The 21828-nt window shown below is 41.4% G+C and overlaps 3 protein-coding genes across 5 annotated transcripts in view; 1 reads left to right on the top strand and 2 right to left on the bottom strand.

The window, feature by feature from the left end:
• The window catches only part of arhgap9 (Rho GTPase activating protein 9), a 38911-nt gene extending 33557 nt beyond the window's left edge, over window positions 1–5354 (bottom strand). For 2 of the 3 annotated variants that reach the window (XM_072451715.1, XM_072451716.1), the window contains exon 1: window positions 5137–5353. The gene's annotated coding sequence lies outside the window, so the exon portion shown is untranslated. Of the gene's footprint in view, window positions 1–5136 lie in introns of all 3 variants that reach the window. The other variant, XM_072451717.1, reaches the window with a different exon arrangement.
• A 306-nt stretch (window positions 5355–5660) lies between these two features.
• Window positions 5661–14732, top strand: mars1 (methionyl-tRNA synthetase 1). Its single transcript, XM_072451714.1, has 21 exons — window positions 5661–5894; window positions 7026–7116; window positions 7186–7264; window positions 7473–7604; window positions 7864–7939; window positions 8021–8199; window positions 8422–8528; window positions 8933–9049; window positions 9143–9346; window positions 9460–9661; window positions 9759–9833; window positions 9954–10124; window positions 10535–10630; window positions 11086–11203; window positions 11278–11491; window positions 12400–12531; window positions 12636–12740; window positions 12966–13161; window positions 13706–13777; window positions 14165–14296; window positions 14408–14732. Exons 1-21 carry the CDS (start codon window positions 5792–5794, stop codon window positions 14552–14554), a joined length of 2748 nt encoding a protein of 915 aa, XP_072307815.1. The 5' UTR covers window positions 5661–5791; the 3' UTR covers window positions 14555–14732.
• Window positions 14733–15041: 309 nt separating this feature from the next.
• On the bottom strand, window positions 15042–18764 carry ddit3 (DNA-damage-inducible transcript 3). The gene is made up of 4 exons (XM_072451718.1): window positions 18615–18764; window positions 17295–17350; window positions 16854–17062; window positions 15042–16706 (listed from the first exon to the last, which is right to left on the bottom strand). Exons 3-4 carry the CDS (start codon window positions 17007–17009, stop codon window positions 15948–15950), a joined length of 915 nt encoding a protein of 304 aa, XP_072307819.1. The 5' UTR covers window positions 17010–17062; window positions 17295–17350; window positions 18615–18764; the 3' UTR covers window positions 15042–15947.
• Between the last annotated feature and the right edge of the window lie 3064 nt (window positions 18765–21828).

Raw genomic sequence — 21828 nt, 5'->3', positions numbered from 1 at the left:
CCCACGACGTTTCTTTGTGTACATTATAGCACTGAAGCACGTCTATGTGAAGCAGGGCTCAGTTGGTCTGTGAATACTTCTAAGTGGCTGCACTGATGTCTTTCTCGCTCCATAAGAGACACATGCCTCAAGCCGAAACAGCCTTTCATCCTCAGAGCCATGCATTATTGATGACGGGACCACAGCGACGCACAGAAGCGGCGCGTTTCCCTGCTGTGTGATACATGCCTGTGTGAATAGTGACTGAACAGGTGGGCCGGGGTCTCGCTCGCAGCCCGCCACTGATTAGCTGTGTAAATCGCCAAGTAGCCAATCAAAAAGCAGGGATGACAATAAAGCAGCCATTGGTCCCCCTTTGTAGTAATATCATGACAACAGCACAGTGGCTCCCCATCGCCACTGTGTTTTTCTCTTTTTGTTGCACATTCACACCACTGAATGTGTGTGATGCCGTCATTTCAAGCCAGCGCTGATGCAATGTTTACAATGAGTCGAGTCGACATCGACACATGGCAAACTTCTTCAGCCAGCAAACTATTCAAGTTGCCTTCATTTACATATAAACAAGTAGATGGAACAGCACTGAAGACACCAATGCAGAGGGATCGCTGAGGGGAGATTGTAAAAGTAAAATCATTAATTCAAGCAAATTAATGCATGAAACGGAAGGTGAAAAGACGGAATAAAAAGCGGTTTCATTACAATTAATGAGCACCCAGTTTTAGTCAAACAAGTATGAAATGGATGTTTTTTTTCTCTTGACTTCTTAATAGTAGCAGTAGTGGTCTAGTTTATTGAGATCAAGACAAGGCAGTGTAATTAATCAATTAATAAATCAAGGTTCATTCATTTCTAATAGTCAGTGATGTTTGGGTCCACAGCTAATGCCAGTAAAGATATGAGGTTTGGAGCAGAGTACTGACTGTTTTTGTGTTAAATTGTATAATTGTTGCCATGTTTATTTGATTTTAATATGACAAATTAAATCAAATTTAAAATTGGGATTGATCAGTATGAGGAAAAATAGTATGGTAAATTGTCACATTATATTGAAGAAAACTATTTAAAAAATATATATTTTCAAAATCGTACTTTGGTTTCTCGTCCGATCGAGCTCAAAACAACACTTTTTGCATCTAAAGACATTGAAATTTAATGAATATTCAAAAAAATGTGATATTCCTTACGGTCTCCGCGTAACGCCCTCAAAAAAAGGCTTAATTTCCTGTTTTTTCTAGGACAAGTCACGCCTAATGGAATTGATCTACGGAGCTCATATTTCACTCACTAATGCATTTTTATGGTCTGATTGGAAATAATTAATACCATGTAACAAATTTACTCTAGCGCCCCCTACCCATTGTGTGAAAAACTCAACATTGTCTGATTTGTTTGAAACTCATAGGTTATATTCTCCTCGAGACGCCATGAAAAAAGGTGCATCACAGATATTGTGTATTTTTCACTATTGGCCAGCAGGGGCGCAATTAATGCCTTCACTTCCTCTTCCTCTTTTATTTTGATGGGACATTTCCTCTCTTAGCATTATCATTAGCAGTAGCATTAGAATTATTATTCTTTAGACTTTATTCTTTAGACTTTATTTTTTAGACTTTATTCTTTCTGCCACAACTCGGGTATTTTTGACCCCCTGAACATCAATGAAAAGTCTCGGGTCACTGAGGCTTTCTTTTTTTCTCCCTGCTCAGGTCTGCGTTCAGCACGATCTTGCAATTTGTCAGGACAAACTACTATTTGAATCACAGACCACGCAATCATCAACGGTGAATTACTGAGCGTCGTTTGGTATGCCGCAAAACGCAACAGAAAACATGGATGGGCGGGAAGGCGGTCGCGCAGGAGCCATCATCGCCGCTACCGCGGCTTTAATTATTGTCTGTTCTTCAGATATTGTATTGCATTGTAATAATGAGTTCAAACATCATGAGACAACACTTTCTGGGCAAACAGCTGCAAGTAAATAGTCTTATTATATCGATTGGCCTAAAACTGATATCCAATTTAGAACATTTTTCTGATTGGAGTCTATTTTCGACACAGATCTTGGTGCATATTTACTTGAGAGACCACTGGCTACAAACAGGAGGTGTTACCAACATGAAACTGCTATTGAAATAGTTAATATCCAAGCCATTTGAAATAAAAAATATGTTAAGGCTTCTCCAAAAAGCACACATTGTACATGAGACAATCAAGCGTGCCACAATTTTGCATGAATGTAATAAAAGTGTCATTTGTCTGATTACCAAAGATATTGATAACCACACTCCAGAGGAAAAACAACATGCGTCCAGCAGCCCATTCGTGACAGTGTTGCAGCCATGCAGCCTGTGGGAATGTGTGCTACATTGATGTTTCTAATGAAGTGCACTGAGCTCCATTGATCCAGCGGGATGAGAGTGAGCTGTCAAAAGCTATCAGCGAAGTCAAAGAGCCACTTTTAGCCCTGCGCCGCAGAAGATAGAACAGTATCACCAGGGCACAAGGAAGAGAAGTGAGAACGTCCTCAGGGCAGCACTGAAAGAGATGCGTGGAATTGCACGGTATCAAACACACACACATTTTGTCGATGCTGCAATTAAATATAGGGTGAGAAAACAAACAAACAGGGCTGCAATATTAAGAGGGATCAAATAGTTGCAATTTGAAGCATCAAAATGTCAAAGCCTGTAATTATTTACTGTAGGTAATGATGTCCAAAAGTCTTGATGTGGTGTTACATGTAAAACATTAAAATGTGCACTTAATGTAGGATTAAAACAAGATTAATCTATGTCTCTGATCCGATATGGTTTGCACAATTATACTCATCAAGCTGCAGGCAGCTATCAGAAGAGCTGTACCTGAAGAGGAACTATAGCAAAAACCACAATATAGCATTTAACCAAACAACTAAACCAGCCTTATCGCAGCACTATATCCTTTTAGGTGGATTTATACAATGCAATGTCTATAATGTAATTTAACACAGTATATCCTGTGTGGATTATAATCACATATCATTAATGACAGGAAGTCAAGAGTACACAAACATTGAAGTCACAATGTTGTAAAGCAGAGACAATATCACTGTGTTCTTCGGCAGTATTATTACATGTAATACAAGTGTCAGTTGTTGCTCAACATCGGAGTGTGAACTATATGCACACAACCACAAAGTTCCCAGATAACCCCAAAAATGTGAGACAGCTACACAGTAATCTGACTATAGTGACATGTCACAGTGTGAAACAAGTCATGGCTAAATCTTCCCCTGACACTAAGGCCGTGCGTAGGACACACTAGTAATTACACTTCAACCCCGCCTGCTAATACTGCCTATGCTACAAGGCACTTTTAATCAGGAAAGTTGCTACTGGAGAATAATCTTTCAGGCCTGTGTCGTCACAAGCTTGTGAAAAATGGGAGCAAATCTCCTGCTTTGCTTGGACTTAAGTAAGGTTATGAAACAGCAAAAACAGTTTTAATAGCATATAAAACCCATTTATGATTTATCTGAAAAGAAGTGAGGCAGATTGTTGATTGATATTATAATGCATAACCAAATTGGCCAACATATTTATAATAAAAATGAATGGCAGCTACAGATTAGAACAGTAGCCTATAGGAAAAAATAAATAAATCAATAGTATAGTTTGGCTACAGTAGTGCAAGTTTGCAAAAGTTTCATCATGTTTGTGAGCAAAAAAGGCTAGAGACTGCTTCAGCTGTGTAGGTGTTCTTCCACAGGAAATGGTTGGTAGTGGCCCTGTGTTTTCATATAAAGGCCAAGGTCTTCGGGTGACAATGAGCATTCATTGCAGAAGTAGCCACAAGTTGTTGACACATTTAGACATAAGACAATTTGATGCAACAGAGAAGCTTCTATGAAGAGAATAAACTTTGGTGGCAGGACAGCACTTTATGCTTCTTTTCAATATGCTGTAGCTATGTCGGTGTAATCCCTCATTCGTCCAGGCGTGTTCCATAGTAGAAAAAGCTTCAGTTGTAGTCATCTGGGCTCAGTTTGAAAAATAGACGTTTCGACTCTCATCCAAGAGTCATTGTCAATAAAAGAATTTAGGTCGAGAACTCCGATATTAATACTATTCTGTGGTAAGACCCGCCCATTGGGAGGAGCCTTCCTGAAGTAGAAAGAGTTGTTTGTTTCAACAGAAACTCCCCCCTTGTATCTACCGAGCTAGCCTATTCAGAATCTTAATGGGCTATTAGAAACCTCTTTGTCTTTGTGAGACCCTGGCTCAACCACCCTGAGTACCTGATTAGCATCTGAATGTCCTCTACCTTTCCAGGGGTTCAGTAACCCATTATAAATAACAGGAAGATTAAACCTTAACCCTCCATTTCTGTTTAAAGAAGGTCTTTCTTTTTTAACAAAAATAGCTTCCTTGACTCCTCTTTCAAACCATCTTTTCTCCCTGCTTAAAACCTTCACCTCACCGTCTTCAAACAAGTGATTAGAGGCTTCAAGATGGAGATGCACGGCGCTCTGTGGTCCTGAACTTGTATTTCTTCTGTGCTGATAAAGCCTCTTGTGTAGAGGCTGTTTCGTCTCACCTATGTACCGTTCTTTACAACTTTCTTCACTGCATTGGATCGAATAAACTACATTGCTGTTTTTGAGTCGGCAACTTGTCCTTTGGGTGAACCAGTTTTTGTCTTAAAGTGTTTCCTGGTTTAAAATAAACAGGGACTTCGTGTTGTCTAAAAATTCTCTGCAGGCCAGACACATAAGGGATAGAGACACCCTTCCTTCTCTGTTCAGTTTCCCTTTTGTCCTGCTTCTTGGTTCTCTTCACTCTGTTGAGAGCCCAAGCGGGGTAACCACAGGCTGAGAGGGCATATATGCTGTAGCCTAACTTTATGCAGACTATGTGGCTACAACATACATAATAAAATGTAATACCCACTATAACACAATTATATCTACTTTACTAACTCTACAGAATGAGCAGAATTATTAGGAAACCATATGGAGTGAATACACATAAATAAATAAACAGATTGGCCCATGCATTGCAGGAAGTCATAAAAGAGAAAGAAAAAACAACTATTTAAAATCCTGTTATCATTGCAAATTGGGTACTAATTATGGATAGAAGATGCATCACTCACCGTGCAACAAGATGATGTGTGTTTTCTGAGTCAGCCGCAGCTCCCTTGGCGCTTCTTGTTTGGTTTTGTTGTATTGCAATTAAAACCCTGAATAATAAATGTACATACGGCTGAATACATGCACAAAAACTCCAGACGCGCACACTCACAGTCCTTTATGAAGTTGTTGACCACATAACATCGCACAGACTCCTGGCTCTTTAAGCGGATAAAAATGTTTCGCACTGTACAGCATTGGAAGCACGCGATTGGCTGTAGTCGCCCAATATGATTTTACTCTCAGCCAATCAGATTAATGAAAGGGTCAGGCAAAGGAAGCGCTTGTTTTTATTACAACAGATCCGATGCTAGCCAAAGTCAATGGTGCTTTGCTGCAGCGGGCAATCTGTAGAAACAAAACGAGCACGCTCACAGACTTTGAGGACAACCTTTTACAGAGGTGTTGTGGGTAATGTAGTTTAAAATGGCAAAAATAACGTTAGCGAAGCTTCATTTAAAACTACAACCCCGCCATTTGTAAGTGGAGCAACACAGCTTGCATCAGCATGCGCAGGGACCACACTAACCGGCAAACTTCCTCACACTATCGTTTCTGTTGTAAAGTTAAATATTTGTCTTATTAAAAAAGTAAAGCTGGAGACGGGATACTTGTCAAATGAAGCTGTTTTTGAGTGAAGGTAACCCGCACTGTTTGAAGGCGTTAGCCGCTTTACAAGTGACACAGGCTAAATGTGACGTGCAGTATGTCAACCACGAAGGTAAGAATCGTCACAGATGCTCTTTTACTAAACAAATGTTATGTGTCGTGTTACAACCGCGTTTCTGTTCGTTCTGATAATTAATTCATGTGTAACCTAAAGTGATTTGACAGAGGGTTGTCCAACAAGTCGGATCAGGTGTTTGCACTCAGTCACAGTAGTTTTCTGACTGCATACTTTATATTTTTACTCCTTTTGTGTAGTGTTGTCAGTGTAACAGTACTTTCTTTAAGTGCCTTTGACAGGCTGGACTACTCCTTTGACTGAAAAGCAGTTTAGATCATATTCAAAGCTTTTGCTATTTTATTTTATTTCATTTGTATTTTTCTTTTCTTTTACAAACTTTATCCCAACTATGCATTTTTATAGGTGTATGTACTTCTGTATTGTAACTCATTACATTACTGTTAAGCAACCATGTTTTGTACTGGGCTAAAAATGAAAATATTAATAGGGTCAGAAAAGGGGTTTCTTGTGTGTAAATTGTGTCTAACATTTGGATAGAGTTCTCCTTACTTGAATCATTTCTTGGATCACTACTTTGTACCTCTGCTTGGGTAATAATATTTTGAAGAAATAGTGACAATCAGAGTCACCTGTGCACTGCCGTAGCACTGCACAATATATTACAATCAAAGGCTACGGTTATTTAGGAAATACAATGTCCTCCACAAAGAACTCACTTTTTATAGAAAAATCTCTACCAATATGGAGTTGTTTACAATGTGCACGCTGAACAAAATCATACTTTTGAACATTAATTGTCACAAAGTCACAACCGTAATAAAAATTGCAATTAAAATGTTGTTTTAACCAAGATCTGTTTTTAATGTCAAACAAAACACACTTTGTCACATTGTACTTGTTGTGGAATTTCTGCAAACAATCGCCAAGAAAAGATGAAGCAGAACAGAGTTTGTCTTTCTCAAAAGGTGGATCTTTATTTACTCGTGCACAGTAAATAACCACTGTCAATGACTATACACATCCAGAGTATGCCGGACCACATTTATCAGTAACCCATATTCTTATATTATGATAACACAATAACAGCATAGATGGAATGACATGACATTTTTCCATTACATATTGTTTTCAACTGCACTTTCTCATATCTTCAAAACTCAACAGATAAAGTCGTGCCTTTTCTTAGTCGTCCTGCACTGCCCGCCCTGTTGTTGCCCAGTGGACAGCACCTCTTCAGCCCCAATGCCATTTGTCGGTCAGTATTATTCTAGATTGCTCCTTATGATTTTCAGTTCAAATTAAACTTTTGTTCCCTTTTCTCTAGATACATGTTTGAAGTAAGTGCACAGGATTCTAGTGTGCTGTGTGATCAGTGGCTTGAGTGGGAGGCCACAAATCTTCAGGTAAATATTCATCGCTTCAGTAATGCAAGCTGTGGTTGGTTAATAATCTCTTTTAATATGCGTCTCCTCATGGTTGCTCTTTCCCACACAAACATGTGTCGATCTTTCTGGATCAGAACAGATGCTAGTATCAGATTGCTGTTCTCTAATTAATCTGATTTTATGTTTTGTTTAATTCTTACTGAAGCTATTCTTTGTGTTGTTGCAGCCTGCGCTTGTACACGCTCTCCATGTGGCAGTGCTGCAGGGAAAAGGCTCCGAGGTGTCCAAGATCATCCAGGGGCCCTTAAACTACTTGGACCAGAACTTAAGCAAAGGAAAGACAACATATTTGGCTGGGGTAAGGAGATATGTTCTCTTCTGACAACTGTTATTATTATTACAGTGTAATCATATAAAAGTATCAGTTACACTCAAGTAAAGTTCCAGATGATCGTGAACAAACAAACACATAAAAGGAGTGGCTTGTTAAAGATGTACAAAGATGCACAAAGACATTCAGTCAATCCACAATCTGTGTAAATGATTAAATAATTTCAAATGGAGGTTTAGTATTGTATTCATTTGGTTGTAACTGTGCCACATTGTATTTCTGTCAGGAGTCTGTGTCAGCTGCGGACATCGTCTTGTGGGCTGCATTGTATCCTCTCTTTTCTGATTCTACGGTGCCAACAAGTATGCCTCATTAAAGACAAGCACGACCCTTAATAGTATAATAAGTGTGTTTTGAATATCTATCTATGCTTGTGGTTTAAGGCGAACACAAGACTGTGACACTGTGGTTCAACCATGTGAACGGTATGAATGCTTGCCAGTCGTCAGCTCAGAAAGTCCTCCAGGGAAAAGGCCTGCAGGGCATGAAGAGCTACGTGCAGAAGCAGCCAGCCCCTCAGAGCAGCAGAGACGTTCAGCCAAGCACCAGCAGCCCTGTCGAGGTACCCCAAAGCATTCACCAAACTATTGCATTTTAACATATCTGAGCCGTCAGTATCTCCAGGCACAAGTGCACTTGTAATAGTAGTAAGGTAAATAAAAGTTAGCTGATAGAATTTGTTCTTTCGTTTATGTAAGTCTTGTGAATTGTTCACGATTGAATAATCTGTACATGCATGTGGTCCTAATTATGTTTATTTTTGTGTGTCATTACACCTGAACAGGGAGACGATGGAGAGCGCATTGTTTCTGAAGAAGAGATGGAGGCAGCTGCTCTCAACTATAGCAAAGGATTAAGTACCTTTCAAGAAGCCGAAAGAAAACATCCAATGTGAGTAGTAAGCCTTCTTTCCACTCTGCTAAGATGTTTTTCACTTTTGTTGTTCATTGTAGAACTGGATCTCACAGTTTGGTTCAACTTGGCAATATCATTTTAAGCCAATTCTGTGATCATCAATATATTGCTTATGATAAACTACAAAATATAGAATATCAAAGAAATAAATACAGTTTAAATTGGCACTAATTTAATTTAACCTTTGGGCCAGAAATAAATTCTAAAAAGAAATGAAATATTTAATATTTCAACATTATGTTTCCTTTCATAAGCAAATAAATAACAATGGTTCTAAATTAGTTGAAAAATAATGTATAATTTCAGTGGTTTGCTTTATCAACACTGTCATTCTTTCCTTGACCATTGTTTAAAAGGTGTTCCCATTTCTTTTTTGCCAGATTACCTCAGGAGGGCAAGAGAAACATCCTTTTAACCAGTGCTTTACCTTATGTCAACAATGTGCCCCATTTGGGTAACATCATCGGCTGCGTCCTCAGTGCAGACGTGTTTTCAAGGTTTGTAACACTCACAGAGGCGTATGAATAAAACGTGTGGACCGGCTGCGGTTGCTGTTGGTTACAGTAGAAGTGACCGCGTTTTGAACTCAGGTACGGGCGTCTGCGAGGCTGGAACATGCTGTACGTGTGCGGGACCGACGAGTACGGGACGGCCACGGAGAACAAAGCCCGGGAGGAGGGCCTGACCCCGCAGCAGATCTGTGACAAGTATCACGCCGTTCACTCCGACATCTACAAATGGTTCCAGATTGACTTTGACTTTTTCGGAAGAACAACCACACAGAAGCAGACGGAGTAAGTGAGAAAACGGCGCAAATCCATATATAGCCCATTCGCTTGTGTCGTTTTTAGATTGAATAGATTTGTTTGAATAGATTTGATTAAACAATGTTACTATTTGTTTTTAGAATAGCCCAAGATATATTCTGGCGGCTGCACAAACACGGCTTCCTGGTGGAGGACACCGTGGAGCAGCTGAGATGTGAAAACTGTCAGCGCTTCCTGGCAGATCGCTTTGTGGAAGGCGTTTGTCCCTTCTGCAATTACCCAGAGGCCCGCGGCGACCAGTGCGATAAGTGTGGCCGGCTGATCAACGCCGTGGAGCTCAAGGTAAGCCGTGGGTTCGTCTTCACCCACACGCACTTTGTCATTTTACACATACTGTACCGGTATTACTCACATTTTGGTCGTGTGATTGCCGTTGCAGGAACCACAGTGTAAGGTCTGCAAACAGACTCCGGTCATCCGTACGTCCAAACATCTTTTCCTCAACCTGCCCAAGGTATTGTTTGTCGTAAATTATTCGCTGACTTGTTAAATGGATTTGTTTATTTTGCATTGCACAAAGAGTTCAAGTACCTCTGTCTGCTAAATGGTAAAACACGCTGTTCTTTTAATGTAGTTGGAGAAGCAGTTGGAACAGTGGCTTGACAAGTCGACCGGCGCAGGAGACTGGACGGCAAATGCAAAGCAGATCACTCGATCCTGGTTAAGGGATGGACTCAAACCTCGTTGCATCACCAGGGACCTGAAGTGGGGGACCCCAGTGCCACACTCCGACTTCAAAGAAAAGGTTGAAAAAATAACCGTTTGCATGTTTTATTTTAGTTAGGGCAATAGTTAGGAAGGTTTTGAGATTTAAAAAAAAAAAAATTGTGTTTTCAAATCAGGATTAAGCTCATTGTGCACATTTTAACCCGACTCGGCGCATTATGATTTGAGAGAAGACTGAAATGTAAACTAATACGAGAACCCCATGCATTTCAGAGCATCTTTGTAGAGGTCTAACTACAGAGATAGCAGCCTTCGCAAATTTGACTGTCAACAACACTTGAGTTCAAGAGATTGTGTGATTTCGATCATGATAAATTGCGATTTGTTCAGCCCTACTTGGTTCCATAGTCATTTTGTTGTCATGATTCTCTTGTACTGTGCTATATTTATTTTCCACTGACTGAGGTGTGTCTTTCTCTGCTTCTACAGGTGTTCTACGTGTGGTTTGATGCACCTATTGGCTATCTGTCTATTACTGCCAATTACACCGACCAATGGGAGAAGTGGTGGAAGAATCCTCTACAGGTGACACCATCTCACCAACGTTATCCAAACATTTATTGCGCAGAACACTTTATTTGTTACAATTTAACATGCCACCTAATAAGTGACCGATGCCATGAACACAAGTTTATACCCACAGGCTATTTTGTGGCCCACCGTCTCTGGGGAGGAATTTAAAGGTGTTAAAAAATACATGATACTGGCAAGATGCATCTAGAGATGACTAATCAAAACTCCACATTTTTGAGGGTCATGAGCCTTTAGACTCAGAGTTATGGATCTTTTTTCTCTCTCTGACTCATCGCTCCCAGTCTAAGTTCATGTATGTGTGTGTGGCTTCGTGAGAATGTGTGTGAGATGACCAGCAGAGAGGTGGGGTTGGGGAAGAGCTGATAAGTCCTCTTTGAACTGGATGATCTCATAATGCTCTAATATGATGTCATCCTCACGGTGCAGTGTTGTGTCTTTACCACTAGGTGGAGTTGTACAACTTCATGGCCAAAGACAATGTTCCATTTCACAGCGTTGTCTTTCCCTGCTCTCTACTGGGAGCCCAGGACAACTACACTCTGGTCAATCACCTTGTAGCCACAGGTAACTCCTCTTTTTAAACTCACATGGCAGCTTAAGCTTATGATGTATCGATACACATTGAAACTTGTTTGTAGAGTATTTGAACTATGAGGACACGAAGTTCTCCAAAAGTCGTGGTGTTGGTGTGTTTGGAGACATGGCCAAAGAGACGGGGATCCCGTCTGACGTGTGGCGCTTTTACCTGCTCTATGTGCGACCGGAGGGCCAGGACTCTGCCTTTTCCTGGGCCGATATGGCTTTGAAGAACAACTCTGAGCTGCTCAACAACCTGGGCAACTTTATCAATAGGTTTGTCCCAATACTATTACTATTTTAGCATTTATTTGTCCTAAACAAAGTATCATGCTGTGAAGATATCCTATTTTATTGTCACGACTGCAGAAGCCCCCCCATCCCACGGCTCTCAGAAATTATTCCTGCATCATATTTGACACAAGCCTTCATTATGTTGTTATTACCAAACCTCTGAAAGTGGAGTAACGATTACAAGAGTCTCACCCTAGTTTTCTAAATTTGTTTGGGATGGTGTAATTTGGCCTCAATTAAATTGCCTCAAATAATTTTTAAAGATCAGGGATAAATCCTACATCAAAGATTTTCTCAGTAGCGTTCCACTGGAGTACCTTGATCTTCCAGTTGGTCTCGGGCAGCTGATGCCTAATTGGGTCAAAAATATGTGGTAGATTGCATAAGGCCTAAGGTGGTAGAGGTAGAAAATATTCTGCTTCAGAAAAGAAATTGTCCTTGCCCGAATCTAGTCCCTGAGTCCCTGGGTCCCCTGAGCCAGAAGGCCAACTTGGAAAGTTTGGTATTAAATTGTAAAAAAAAAAAAAATGCAGTGGTAACTTTACTAATCAAATAATAAAAAAGCCAATAGTCAGGAACATTTAGTATGCATGAAGATGTTTGGATAGACCCTCTCAGGGGCATCGAGATGCGTAAGACACTGTGTAATATGTTTCATCATACGTGACAAAAACAGAGCATGAACAGTCTATTGTTGCACACAAAACTTGCTTCAGCTGTTATTTAGATGAAATGTGAAAACTGGGAGAGTCATTGCAGCAGAATTGTTTACACTAGTAATACATTTAACAGCTTTTAATTAACTCACTTAAACCTCATAGTTTAGGGTATGTTTAATGACATCTTTGCTCATATTTCTGCCTCACCCTGCCCTCCCTTTCATCACCCAGAGCTGGCATGTTTGTCACAAAGTTCTTTGAGGGCTGTGTGCCTGTGATGGACCTTCAGCAGGAAGATAAAAGACTCCTCGCTCTGGTGAGCTGGGAGCTGCACCAGTTCATTCAGCTCATGGACAAAGTCAAGTAAGTCATTTTCCTATGTATCATATAGCAAATAATATGCTTCATGACAGGTTAGCCACCAATTTATTTCTAGTTTATTAATTACATCTTATGAATGTCAACAGACTCCGTGATGCTCTCAGACACATTTTGAATATATCTCGGCATGGCAACCAGTACATACAAGTAAACGAACCCTGGAAGAAGATCAAGGGAGGAGACACTGAAAGGTACAGTGTCAGTGACATTTTATATTCGTCATATTTATAATTCCTTTATTTTCAAGCAAATCAAATTAACGTATTAGTCAAAGCATAATACTTCCCCTTTTCCTATATTTTATACATATAAGTATTATTTTCTTAATTTAATTCAGATGTTATGTGTAGCTAAAAGGATGATGTCAGTGTATTTGAGTTCCGACGTGGGCCTTATCCGTGTCTCTTTATTGAAAGGCAACGCGCTGGCACCGTCACTGGCGTGTCCGTCAACGTCTCTTGCTTGCTGTCAGTGATGCTTTTGCCATACATGCCAACTGTCAGCCAAACCATCCGGGATCAGCTCAACGCCGCTCCGTCCTGCATCAACACCATGCTGCAAGGCTCTGGCATCTTTGTGTGTGCCCTGAGCGCCGGCCACCGCATTGGCACGGTGAGTCCATGTCCAGCCCACACCTGTAGCACCTCCACCAACGTGTTGACGAAGGGTGATACAATGAGGATGCAACCGCTTGTCGGTGTTTTTCGGCTCCAGACATTTGTCTAAGCGCGCACATGCACAGACTTAATAGCCTAGAGGCTGTTTCCAGGCCTCTGTCATTGGTCACTTTTGGCCTTATTGTAATGACCAACAGAGCATTTGACCCGACTCCTGATTTTTAAACTTGAAACAAGGGGCCATTCTGTTTAAGTAACTCTTCTATCTCTATAAGAGTAAGAAGAAAAGGCAATGAAACTGTGTTGAATTTTAATTTAGCACCCAGTTGTTTCGCCTCAAGTTAAAACATAATGTATATATGTTCTGCTACACATTCTCTGTAGTTGAATTTATTAAAATATTATGTTTTAATTTTGGTGGCCTAGTTTCTAGACAATGAGCTTGTCACCAGTGTTATATTTTATTCAAAGATGACAAGCAAATATGAAATGCAATTTTTATGATATTTTATAATGGATTTTTATTTGTATTCTTCTAGGTCAGTCCATTGTTCCAGAAACTGGAGGCCGAACATATTGAGACACTAAAGAAGAAATTTGGCGGACAGCAGGTATTTACTTGAATGTCTTTTAATTAACCTCACCGTAATATATTAAAAATGAAAATTTGTGTGTGCTTTTGTTCATCAGTTATCTAAAAATTTTAGTATTTTTAAAAATTGTTCTTAACCGCCTGTCTGCAGTTGGAAGTACCAAAGACACAGGTAAAGCGTGGTGTTTGTGCACTTCCCATCACTCGCGTTCTGTTGATGTTGAATATGCTTTTCTCACTCAAGTCCATAACATGTTCACATTTGTACTTTTATTGGATGGTGTTTGTGCGTGTGGTGTGACGCTGAAATTAATGACCCCATTTGTTATGAGTGACGCCATTATATTTTGGATCCATTTTTGCTTAATTTACAGCAATTTGCCTAACTAAATAATTTGTTTCTCAGTCTCAAACTACAGCAGCAAGCTCTGCCAGTCCTGCGCCCGCTGTGGTGCCCGCTCCAGCCGCTGATGCGAGTGCGGCGGGCGCAGTGGACCCCGAGAAAGCCAAGCTGCTCACACAGGCGGTGACCGAGCAGGTAAGAAATGACATTCAAATCATAAAATCATTTGAAAATGATTACAAAATGTAATATTTTACAATGTATTGTTATTATCTAATCATAAATGTATATATTTTTCCTATACAGGGAGAGAAGGTGCGCGCATTGAAGGCCCAAAAAGCGGAAAAGGCTGCGATCACTGCAGAAGTGGCCAAACTGTTAGACCTGAAGAAACAGCTGGCAGCGGCTGAGGGAAAGAGCCCTGAACCTGCATCACAGAAGAAGAAGAAATGAGAGAAAGGAGGAAGGCTTGTGCGGAGGTTAGTCAGGGAAGAGCGGTTTGAGGCATCATACAGGAGAATGGGAACACGCTGTACACCAAGAGATGAGGGTATTAGCTTAAGGCAAAGCCGTAACAGGATGTAAGACAATGTGCTACTGGCACTGAGGACTAATGAAATGCTGGATAGGCCGACAGGGAAATGAAAACACACAAAGACAGAGTCAAATGAATACAGCTACAGAATGGAGGGATTTCTCCAAATCCCTCCACCAAAAGAAACTGATTTTATACTCTTCCTCCGATGGACTCATGCACCATTAGCATTGTGAGGTGTGTCGTGCACTCAAAGGTGTTTATATTGTGTGAAAACCCTTTGCGTTTGCTACAAATACCCTTCATAAACTTTGCTTATATTATTCATATATTTTCCTGATAATCATGTACACACACACACACACACACACACATATACACTGAAAAATAAACATTGGGCTGATCTTTTGTTTTACTTTTATTGAAAAATTGAGATAACAGGTAGTTACAAAATAATCAGTTGAGAAATACAATGCCGTAAATAATACGCGCCATGCACAATATTCTACATTTTGCAATTTACAACAGGAAAATACCAATGAATATATGTCGGAACATGACAGGTAAAGCCGTTACAGTACATGTATAATACAGAATTATATAAAAATAGTAAATGATTGCTGAACTACTCGTTCTATTAAAAAAATCCCATTAATATAAAAGGTCAGCTTAGAAAGTTTAGCCAGTCTCTTCTGCTTTATCCAAGACACGGACACAGAGCCATAGGGTAAAAAAGTAAGAAAAGGTCAAATTTCTATTAAACGTTATCTTCCTTACATACTCTCACTGGTTTTGGGCACTTTCAAGGATTACCTGAGCTTCATAAAATCTGCAAAGAGGGACAAATAATCTCTTTTAGCCAGTTTGCAGCCCTTAAGGTAGAAGGGGTATCTATGTATTGCAAAATGGTGGGAAAAGGCTGATCATGTAGACCTTTCTCTGAAGTACACTCCCCTTTGCCCCATGTCCTAAAGTGAAATGACAAGCTGTTCTTCCAACAGTTGCATTCAATCAGACATGAAAAAGCATCGTTACACTTGCCATTTACAAAACACTCAAGTAGCACTTGTATCCATGCGGTTTTCCTTTCCTTAATACATGCTGTGTCTTTATTTGCCGCATTGCTGTTGCAGCCTTTTCTCTCACTGCCTTCCTGTCATAGACTTTCATCATTCCCTTTCTTCTGGTCTTTCTCCTCGTCCAAAATTCAGCGTCCCAAACAAATATCTTTGGTTTCCTCTTTTGCAAACATAGGACTCGATATCAAACCTTTCCCCACCAGTGCCAATTCAAACCGTGTCGATTCCCGCTTCATTTCCTGGTGTTGACTAGTCTCTCAATCAGGGCTCGACGCGTCCTCTGTACCTCCTCCCCCAGCCTGTCAATCTCCGCTTTCAAACGCTCGTTCTGCTCAGTCAGCTCCTGGACCTTCCTCTCGTTCTCCTGTTCTCTTTCCTTGCGACTCTTTTTCGACGACGAGAAAGATGAAGATGTTCTCGGTGTGCTCAATGCAAAGGGGGACAAGGCACCGTTGGCCCTCTCGCTGCTCCTCGTCCTCTTGCGTTTGCCCAGGCGAGAGGGCTGATACGCAGAGGGCGAGGACGCGGGCGAGGAGGGCGAAGAGCAATTTTGTGACGGCGACTGCGAGGCCGAGGAGGAACAAGAGGGAGAATCGGGGACACAGGGCAGCTCCTCCTCGCTGGCTGAAGGGGAGCCAGGGTGGGCATGAGCGGCCTGATGGTGGTAGTGGTAGTAATAGCCTTCGTTGATAACTTCTCCGCTTTGATCCACCAGTCCTCCATCACTCAGCAAGGCAAAAAACTCAGGAGGCAGCAGGTCACCGCCCCCTCCCGTAGAGCCGTCTCCGCCTCTGCCTCTCTCCCCCTCGCCCCTCCGCTCCTCGGCCACAGCTGGACTCATGCAGGATGAGGAGGACGAAGATGAGGAGGAGGTGTGATGGAGAGCCTGGATCTCTGTTGCCCTCTGGACACCTTCACTCCACGTCTGGCTCCCGTCCGACAGCCAAGTCAGAGAACAACTCTCCAGGACGTCCAGAAACTCGGGCTCTTTCTACAAATCAAAATTAAATGTCAATAGCTGTCAAATGTGAGGAATAAGTAAGATTTAAATGATTTATAACTAGTGTACGTATAAAAAGTTGCAAACGGATACATGGGAACTCAAAGTAAGTGAGTACTCTTTGAAAAGGCTACTGACCTCTGTACAGGTGGGTGCACGTGTCAGCTTTGCCCCTCCTGTGTCAGAGCCCAGAATGTCCTGCAGGTCCTCATACCACGCCTCCAACTCTGCACCACACAGCGGCCCCACGCCAGGGGGGTACGGCGGGGGCAGGTGTAGCCACTCGGCAGTCATGATGCCAGTCACTCCCAAAGCACAGAATCCTGGCTACACAGTTCACACTGGACCTGTGGATGCACACGAGAGCATGAGCAGATTCAAGAGTGACGACATCTCTAAGTCTGCTTGGGTCACTCATTAGCTTTGTGCAGTTCATCATACTGTCAGCTTCATGCAAAAAAAATACAATAACTTTCGCTTAAAATCGTAAACATGTATATGTTAGCTCAAGCTTGTAATAATATCATCACAGGAGTATTCATCTTTGGGAACATAATCTATAATGAGATCTGCATTTACCTTGTCACTGTCAATCAAGTTTGCCAATTAGTTGGCGATAGCTTGTCCCAACAATTCTGTAAAAAAAGAGAAAACAATTATTAATTAGTCTCTCAAACACATCGTAAATCTGCTGAGATGCCATAATGAAAATGATGATTTGGACAAATACAGACGCCTGCTCCAGACAAAGGACTAAAACTGAACCCTGCATATTTCCATTTTTCATGTGTTTGTATGTATGTTTAATGTTGAGATGAATGTTTGAAACGGACTTCTAAAAGGGAACGAGACAATAGATGATGTTACTTAATTCCTGTAAACAAAGACCTAAGCCTTCTCTACGGCGCCCCCTGCTTTTCACATTTTTAAAAACACCTTGGCTCTGATAAACAAGAGCCCGACACAAAGATGCGGGGAAATCACATCATTTTATACCAGACACATCACTGAAATTAAGCCAAATAATTAGAAATCTCACTGTTTTTCATTGTCGTTAACGTCAGGCAGAAAGTCAAAACAATGCGGTAGTTTTTCAATTGACTGGAATTAAATGTAAAATACCGCAAAATTCTGCATTTCTTCAGTCTTTGTAAACTTGAACAAGTGCGTCCGGCTGTGAGCGTGCGATGGGCAAACCCTGAAAGTTATGTTTTTTTTTTTTTTTTTTAACAGTAAATTATGCTTATTTGCGTAAAGGGCGTGCAAAATAAAATGAAATAAAAACGCCTGAGTCTTGACCACGTCAATTACGCAATTACGTCATGGAAATCAAAGTCCAGCAAAAGAATGGGCGAAACAAAAGGAAGCGAAAATCAAGGAAAAACACCATAAATAACGGAGTATATAGTTCTGTCAATCACATTTTGGGCTTTAAGTGTCAAAATATACAATAACGAGCACGATCTGTGGAGCGACCGGACCGGAGCTCAGTGGGTGTGTGCCGCTGTCCAGTCCCGCACGGCTAGTTTAGTCAATTGTCACGGATTTTAAACTTGATGGAATAAAATAACGCAGTTATTCCTTTGTAGGCACGGGAATGGTTAAGTTCGAGACTCGTTTTGTTTATTTCAAAAAAGCGCACTGGAGTCGCTCGTCCCCAAACTTTAGTCCACGCTCTCCCGCCGCGACCCGACAGCTCCATTTACAACAAACCGCTCAATGTGGACGGATCCAAACAGCTGCTATTCTAAAAACAGATTTGGGATTTATGCCAAAAAATCCCGGCATTGTTTTGTTTTTTTTCCTCCCCCTCAAACCCCAGCAGCAGTCTCTCGAACTACCGCATAAGTTTCTGTATAATAAACTAAACCGTAATAAAGCCGACAATGACACGCTTACCTTTTTTCTTCTATTCGCTCGTCTCCTCGACTGTCTTGAACTCGAATGTGGTTGTTTTAGTAAAAATGGTTGATCGCTCATGTTAACCATTGTTCAGTCTTGACAGCTGAATGTGGCTTTTCGGAAACTCCCGGCGGTGTTTATATTGAGAGCGCGGCCAACCGAACTTGACGGGGGGAAGGCTCTGCGGAAGCACGCGGCCCGTCGTGACGTGAGTGACGCGCCGGTGGGCCAATCGCAGAAGCGGACTTTCGCTCTTCTCCTTGACGACAACCAATGGGAAGGTCGGACGCGCGCGGTGGGGCGGGACTTTCCCGATCCAGCTGGTTTCTCTTTCCGTAGCGCGCATAGTTTGTGCGAGCAAGCAATTGTGATGCAGTCATAAGACGGCCAGGACGAATTTGGGGCGTATGGGAGTCACATGAAAGGAATGATGCAATGCTTGGCAACCAATTTCTAGCTGGGGATAACACCAGCAGAATCAGAACATGTTTTATTAAACAGTGTTGGCTCTAACAAAAATCTAAAAATATACACATATGCAAGGATATCTAATGTCGAAGAATTGTTTGTTTACGGAACAAAAGACTATAATTAAAAAAAAGAGGAAAAATATTTGCCGTGTGTTTAATATTTCATCAATCAAAATGATGTTGTTAATCAGTCAATGATACGATCTTTTGTCAACTTTGGATTCCGTTTATTTTGTAACTTAGCTAAAAAAAAATATTTAAAAAAATAGAATTCACCAGGTGTGCTTAAAATTTAAATCTAAATGATGAGGACTTGTGACTTTAATTTGCCAGGGACGTAGTTAATGAATGGTTAAGTAAAGCACTCGCGGACAATGGTGTCATATTCAGCTCCATTCATTTGATGAAAACACGCCCGGCTGGAGGAGCGTCTGAGGCGCGCGCGCAGCCGCGGCATACGTCTCGCGCTCTATTTGTCCGTCTGCTCTGAAACATTACTTTGTCTGAGACAAACATGTTACACGTGTTTGTTTAATCATTCATTAAGCAATTTAAACCCCTTACCAATCATGTCAAAGCAAATTCACATCGGCCACATAGTGATTCACCTTTACACAAATTTATATAGTGTTTTTTGTTTCCTTTGTTTAAATTGTAGACTATTGTGACTTAAATGTAAGTTCTGGAAGTTAGTGAAAGTCATTTTTTTGGTAGCAAACAACGGGCAAATCATAAAGAAATGCCTTTTCTGAACTCCACCCAACAAGAACAATACAACAGTCAAATGCCAATAAAATGTAACTCGAGCAATTTATTGATACATGCCAACTACAACTAGTACATTAACTTACAAAATACCACAACAAATAGGCTATACATGAGTAACTTTCACTGCAGAAAAAGTCAACATTCCAACACACAAGTTGTAGTTTTTCACCCAGGTCCGTCCCATCTATTGTATCACATCATTGTATAAATAGTAGCCTATCAACAGTCGATATTGTTTCCAAGCAGACTTCCCAAGTTCATCGGGGTCAAACAGTTCGAGTCACTCCGTGTTCACTTGATGGAGCGCGACCACCGACGTAAACAACGTCTGGTGGACCACGGTACCGACCAGCAACAACACCCGTGGCAACAAAACACCGCGCGTTTCATCATGGCCGTGGTCTGGACGCGTCTCCGGGTCCGCGACACTTTCCCTGCCCTAATCCCAAACTCAGCAAGTGTGTTTGTGGCCCCACGTGCACACGGCCCCATAGCAACAGCGCCAAGTAGCGAATAGAAAGCTCAACACTGTCTCTAGGACCCGGGTTAAAGCGCTGCAGGAAGCACCGCGATCACGTCACGACTTGAGTGGCTGTTGCTGAGTCTGGTGGAGCATACTTTCACTGCCCACCCCGCCCCGCCCCCCTGCACCCAGCCCCGCCCCCCGCGCCGCCGCATCCCGCGCGCGCGCCGTCTGTTTGTTTTGTCGGTCTGGGTGTTGTGTTCATTAGAGAACATTGTTTACAGCCCCATTCCCAGTGTCTCTTTGCAATAATCAGCAGGGTTTAGGCCCAGTGTTCCCAGTGTTGCGCATATTGTTTGTTGTGTGTTGATATATGTGTCAATATCAATCAATTAAATCAATCAAATAAGTTTATCATAATGCATTACTAATAGTGAAGATGTATTGATGGAAAGGTAAAAAATAATTTTCTGAAAGGTTTTATAGCAGTGTAAATAAGATCCGTTACTTTGTCTCGCTTTCTGTCAACGCAAATGTGTGATATTCTCTCTTCACAAACGGCTCAGTCCACTTTTATTATCACTGATGATGCTTATGCTTTATCTGTTTATTATAATAATATTAGAATAAATTATCTCTTCTAAATTATTTGAGAAAACAAAAGAACACATTTTTTAAATTTTGTTTTTCACATCAATAACAATGGCTCGTATGAAAATTTCCCTGCGTGTTGGGAAATTGCCCACTATCATTTTATAGAAACAGTTTTTAACCAAATTCAACCAAATATTCACACCTCTCAAAATGTATTAATCCTTTTAAAGTCGGTGCGATTGCGATCATCTTTTCTCACAGCCACAGAGCTGCTCCACAAATGAGTTTGAAGATTTATTTTCCCAGCTCCGAACATTCAAACAACTCCAAAACAAACTCGCAGCATAACTATTCAACAAATGTAGTTTAACAATTACTTTTTGCTGTTGTTATTGCTGTTTATCTTTGGTTTTCCACATCCATCAACACTAGTGATTCCACCTGCGCCACACTTTCCCTTTCCCTGTTCCTCTGTCCCGTACCCCCTCGGTCAAGAGTCCACGGCCACGCCTCATCAGCTTTCACAACGTTCTCTCATGGAACGGACGGACCAGCTGTCGCAATCGGTTCCAGCGCCGCCGAACGAGACTCAAAAACTCCTACAGCTGTTCTCATCGTGCTCCGGCGAGACTCCAGAAGCGCTCTGCTCCTCCCGACTTGCCCTTTTCCCCCATTGTCGCTGCCAGCCCCCAACGCTTTCCCGCTCCCCCTGAAAGACCAATAACAGATTGAGAAAACTGATTCGCCGTTTTGAGACAATTGACATCAAGTTTATCAAATTAAACAGATTTTTTTTCCTTTTATTTTTCAGACGAGCAATCTATTGTCTGTTAGTTGAAACGCCGGCTCACACACAGGTCAATGAGATCATCCGTCAATCTCTCGGTAAACAAAGATGTCCCGGATTTACAGTAGT

The sequence above is a fragment of the Eucyclogobius newberryi genome, unplaced genomic scaffold (genome assembly GCF_026437365.1).
Source record: "Eucyclogobius newberryi isolate DKJ021-1_F unplaced genomic scaffold, fEucNew1.0.hap1 SCAF_19, whole genome shotgun sequence".
Lineage (NCBI taxonomy): Eukaryota > Metazoa > Chordata > Actinopteri > Gobiiformes > Gobiidae > Eucyclogobius > Eucyclogobius newberryi.
This window is presented reverse-complemented; position numbering and strand designations above follow the sequence as displayed.

Excerpts from the sequence above, each read along its gene's own strand:
- ddit3 (XM_072451718.1), bottom strand. The coding sequence starts at position 17,009 with ATGACTGCCGAGTGGCTACACCTGCCCCCGCCGTACCCCCCTGGCGTG. Across the intron at positions 16,707-16,853 it reads GTGCACCCACCTGTACAGAG|AAAGAGCCCGAGTTTCTGGA; the intron begins GTCAGTAGCCTT and ends TTTGATTTGTAG.
- mars1 (XM_072451714.1), top strand. The coding sequence starts at position 5,792 with ATGAAGCTGTTTTTGAGTGAAGGTAACCCGCACTGTTTGAAGGCGTTA. Across the intron at positions 8,529-8,932 it reads GCCGAAAGAAAACATCCAAT|ATTACCTCAGGAGGGCAAGA; the intron begins GTGAGTAGTAAG and ends CTTTTTTGCCAG. Across the intron at positions 9,050-9,142 it reads AGTGCAGACGTGTTTTCAAG|GTACGGGCGTCTGCGAGGCT; the intron begins GTTTGTAACACT and ends TTTTGAACTCAG.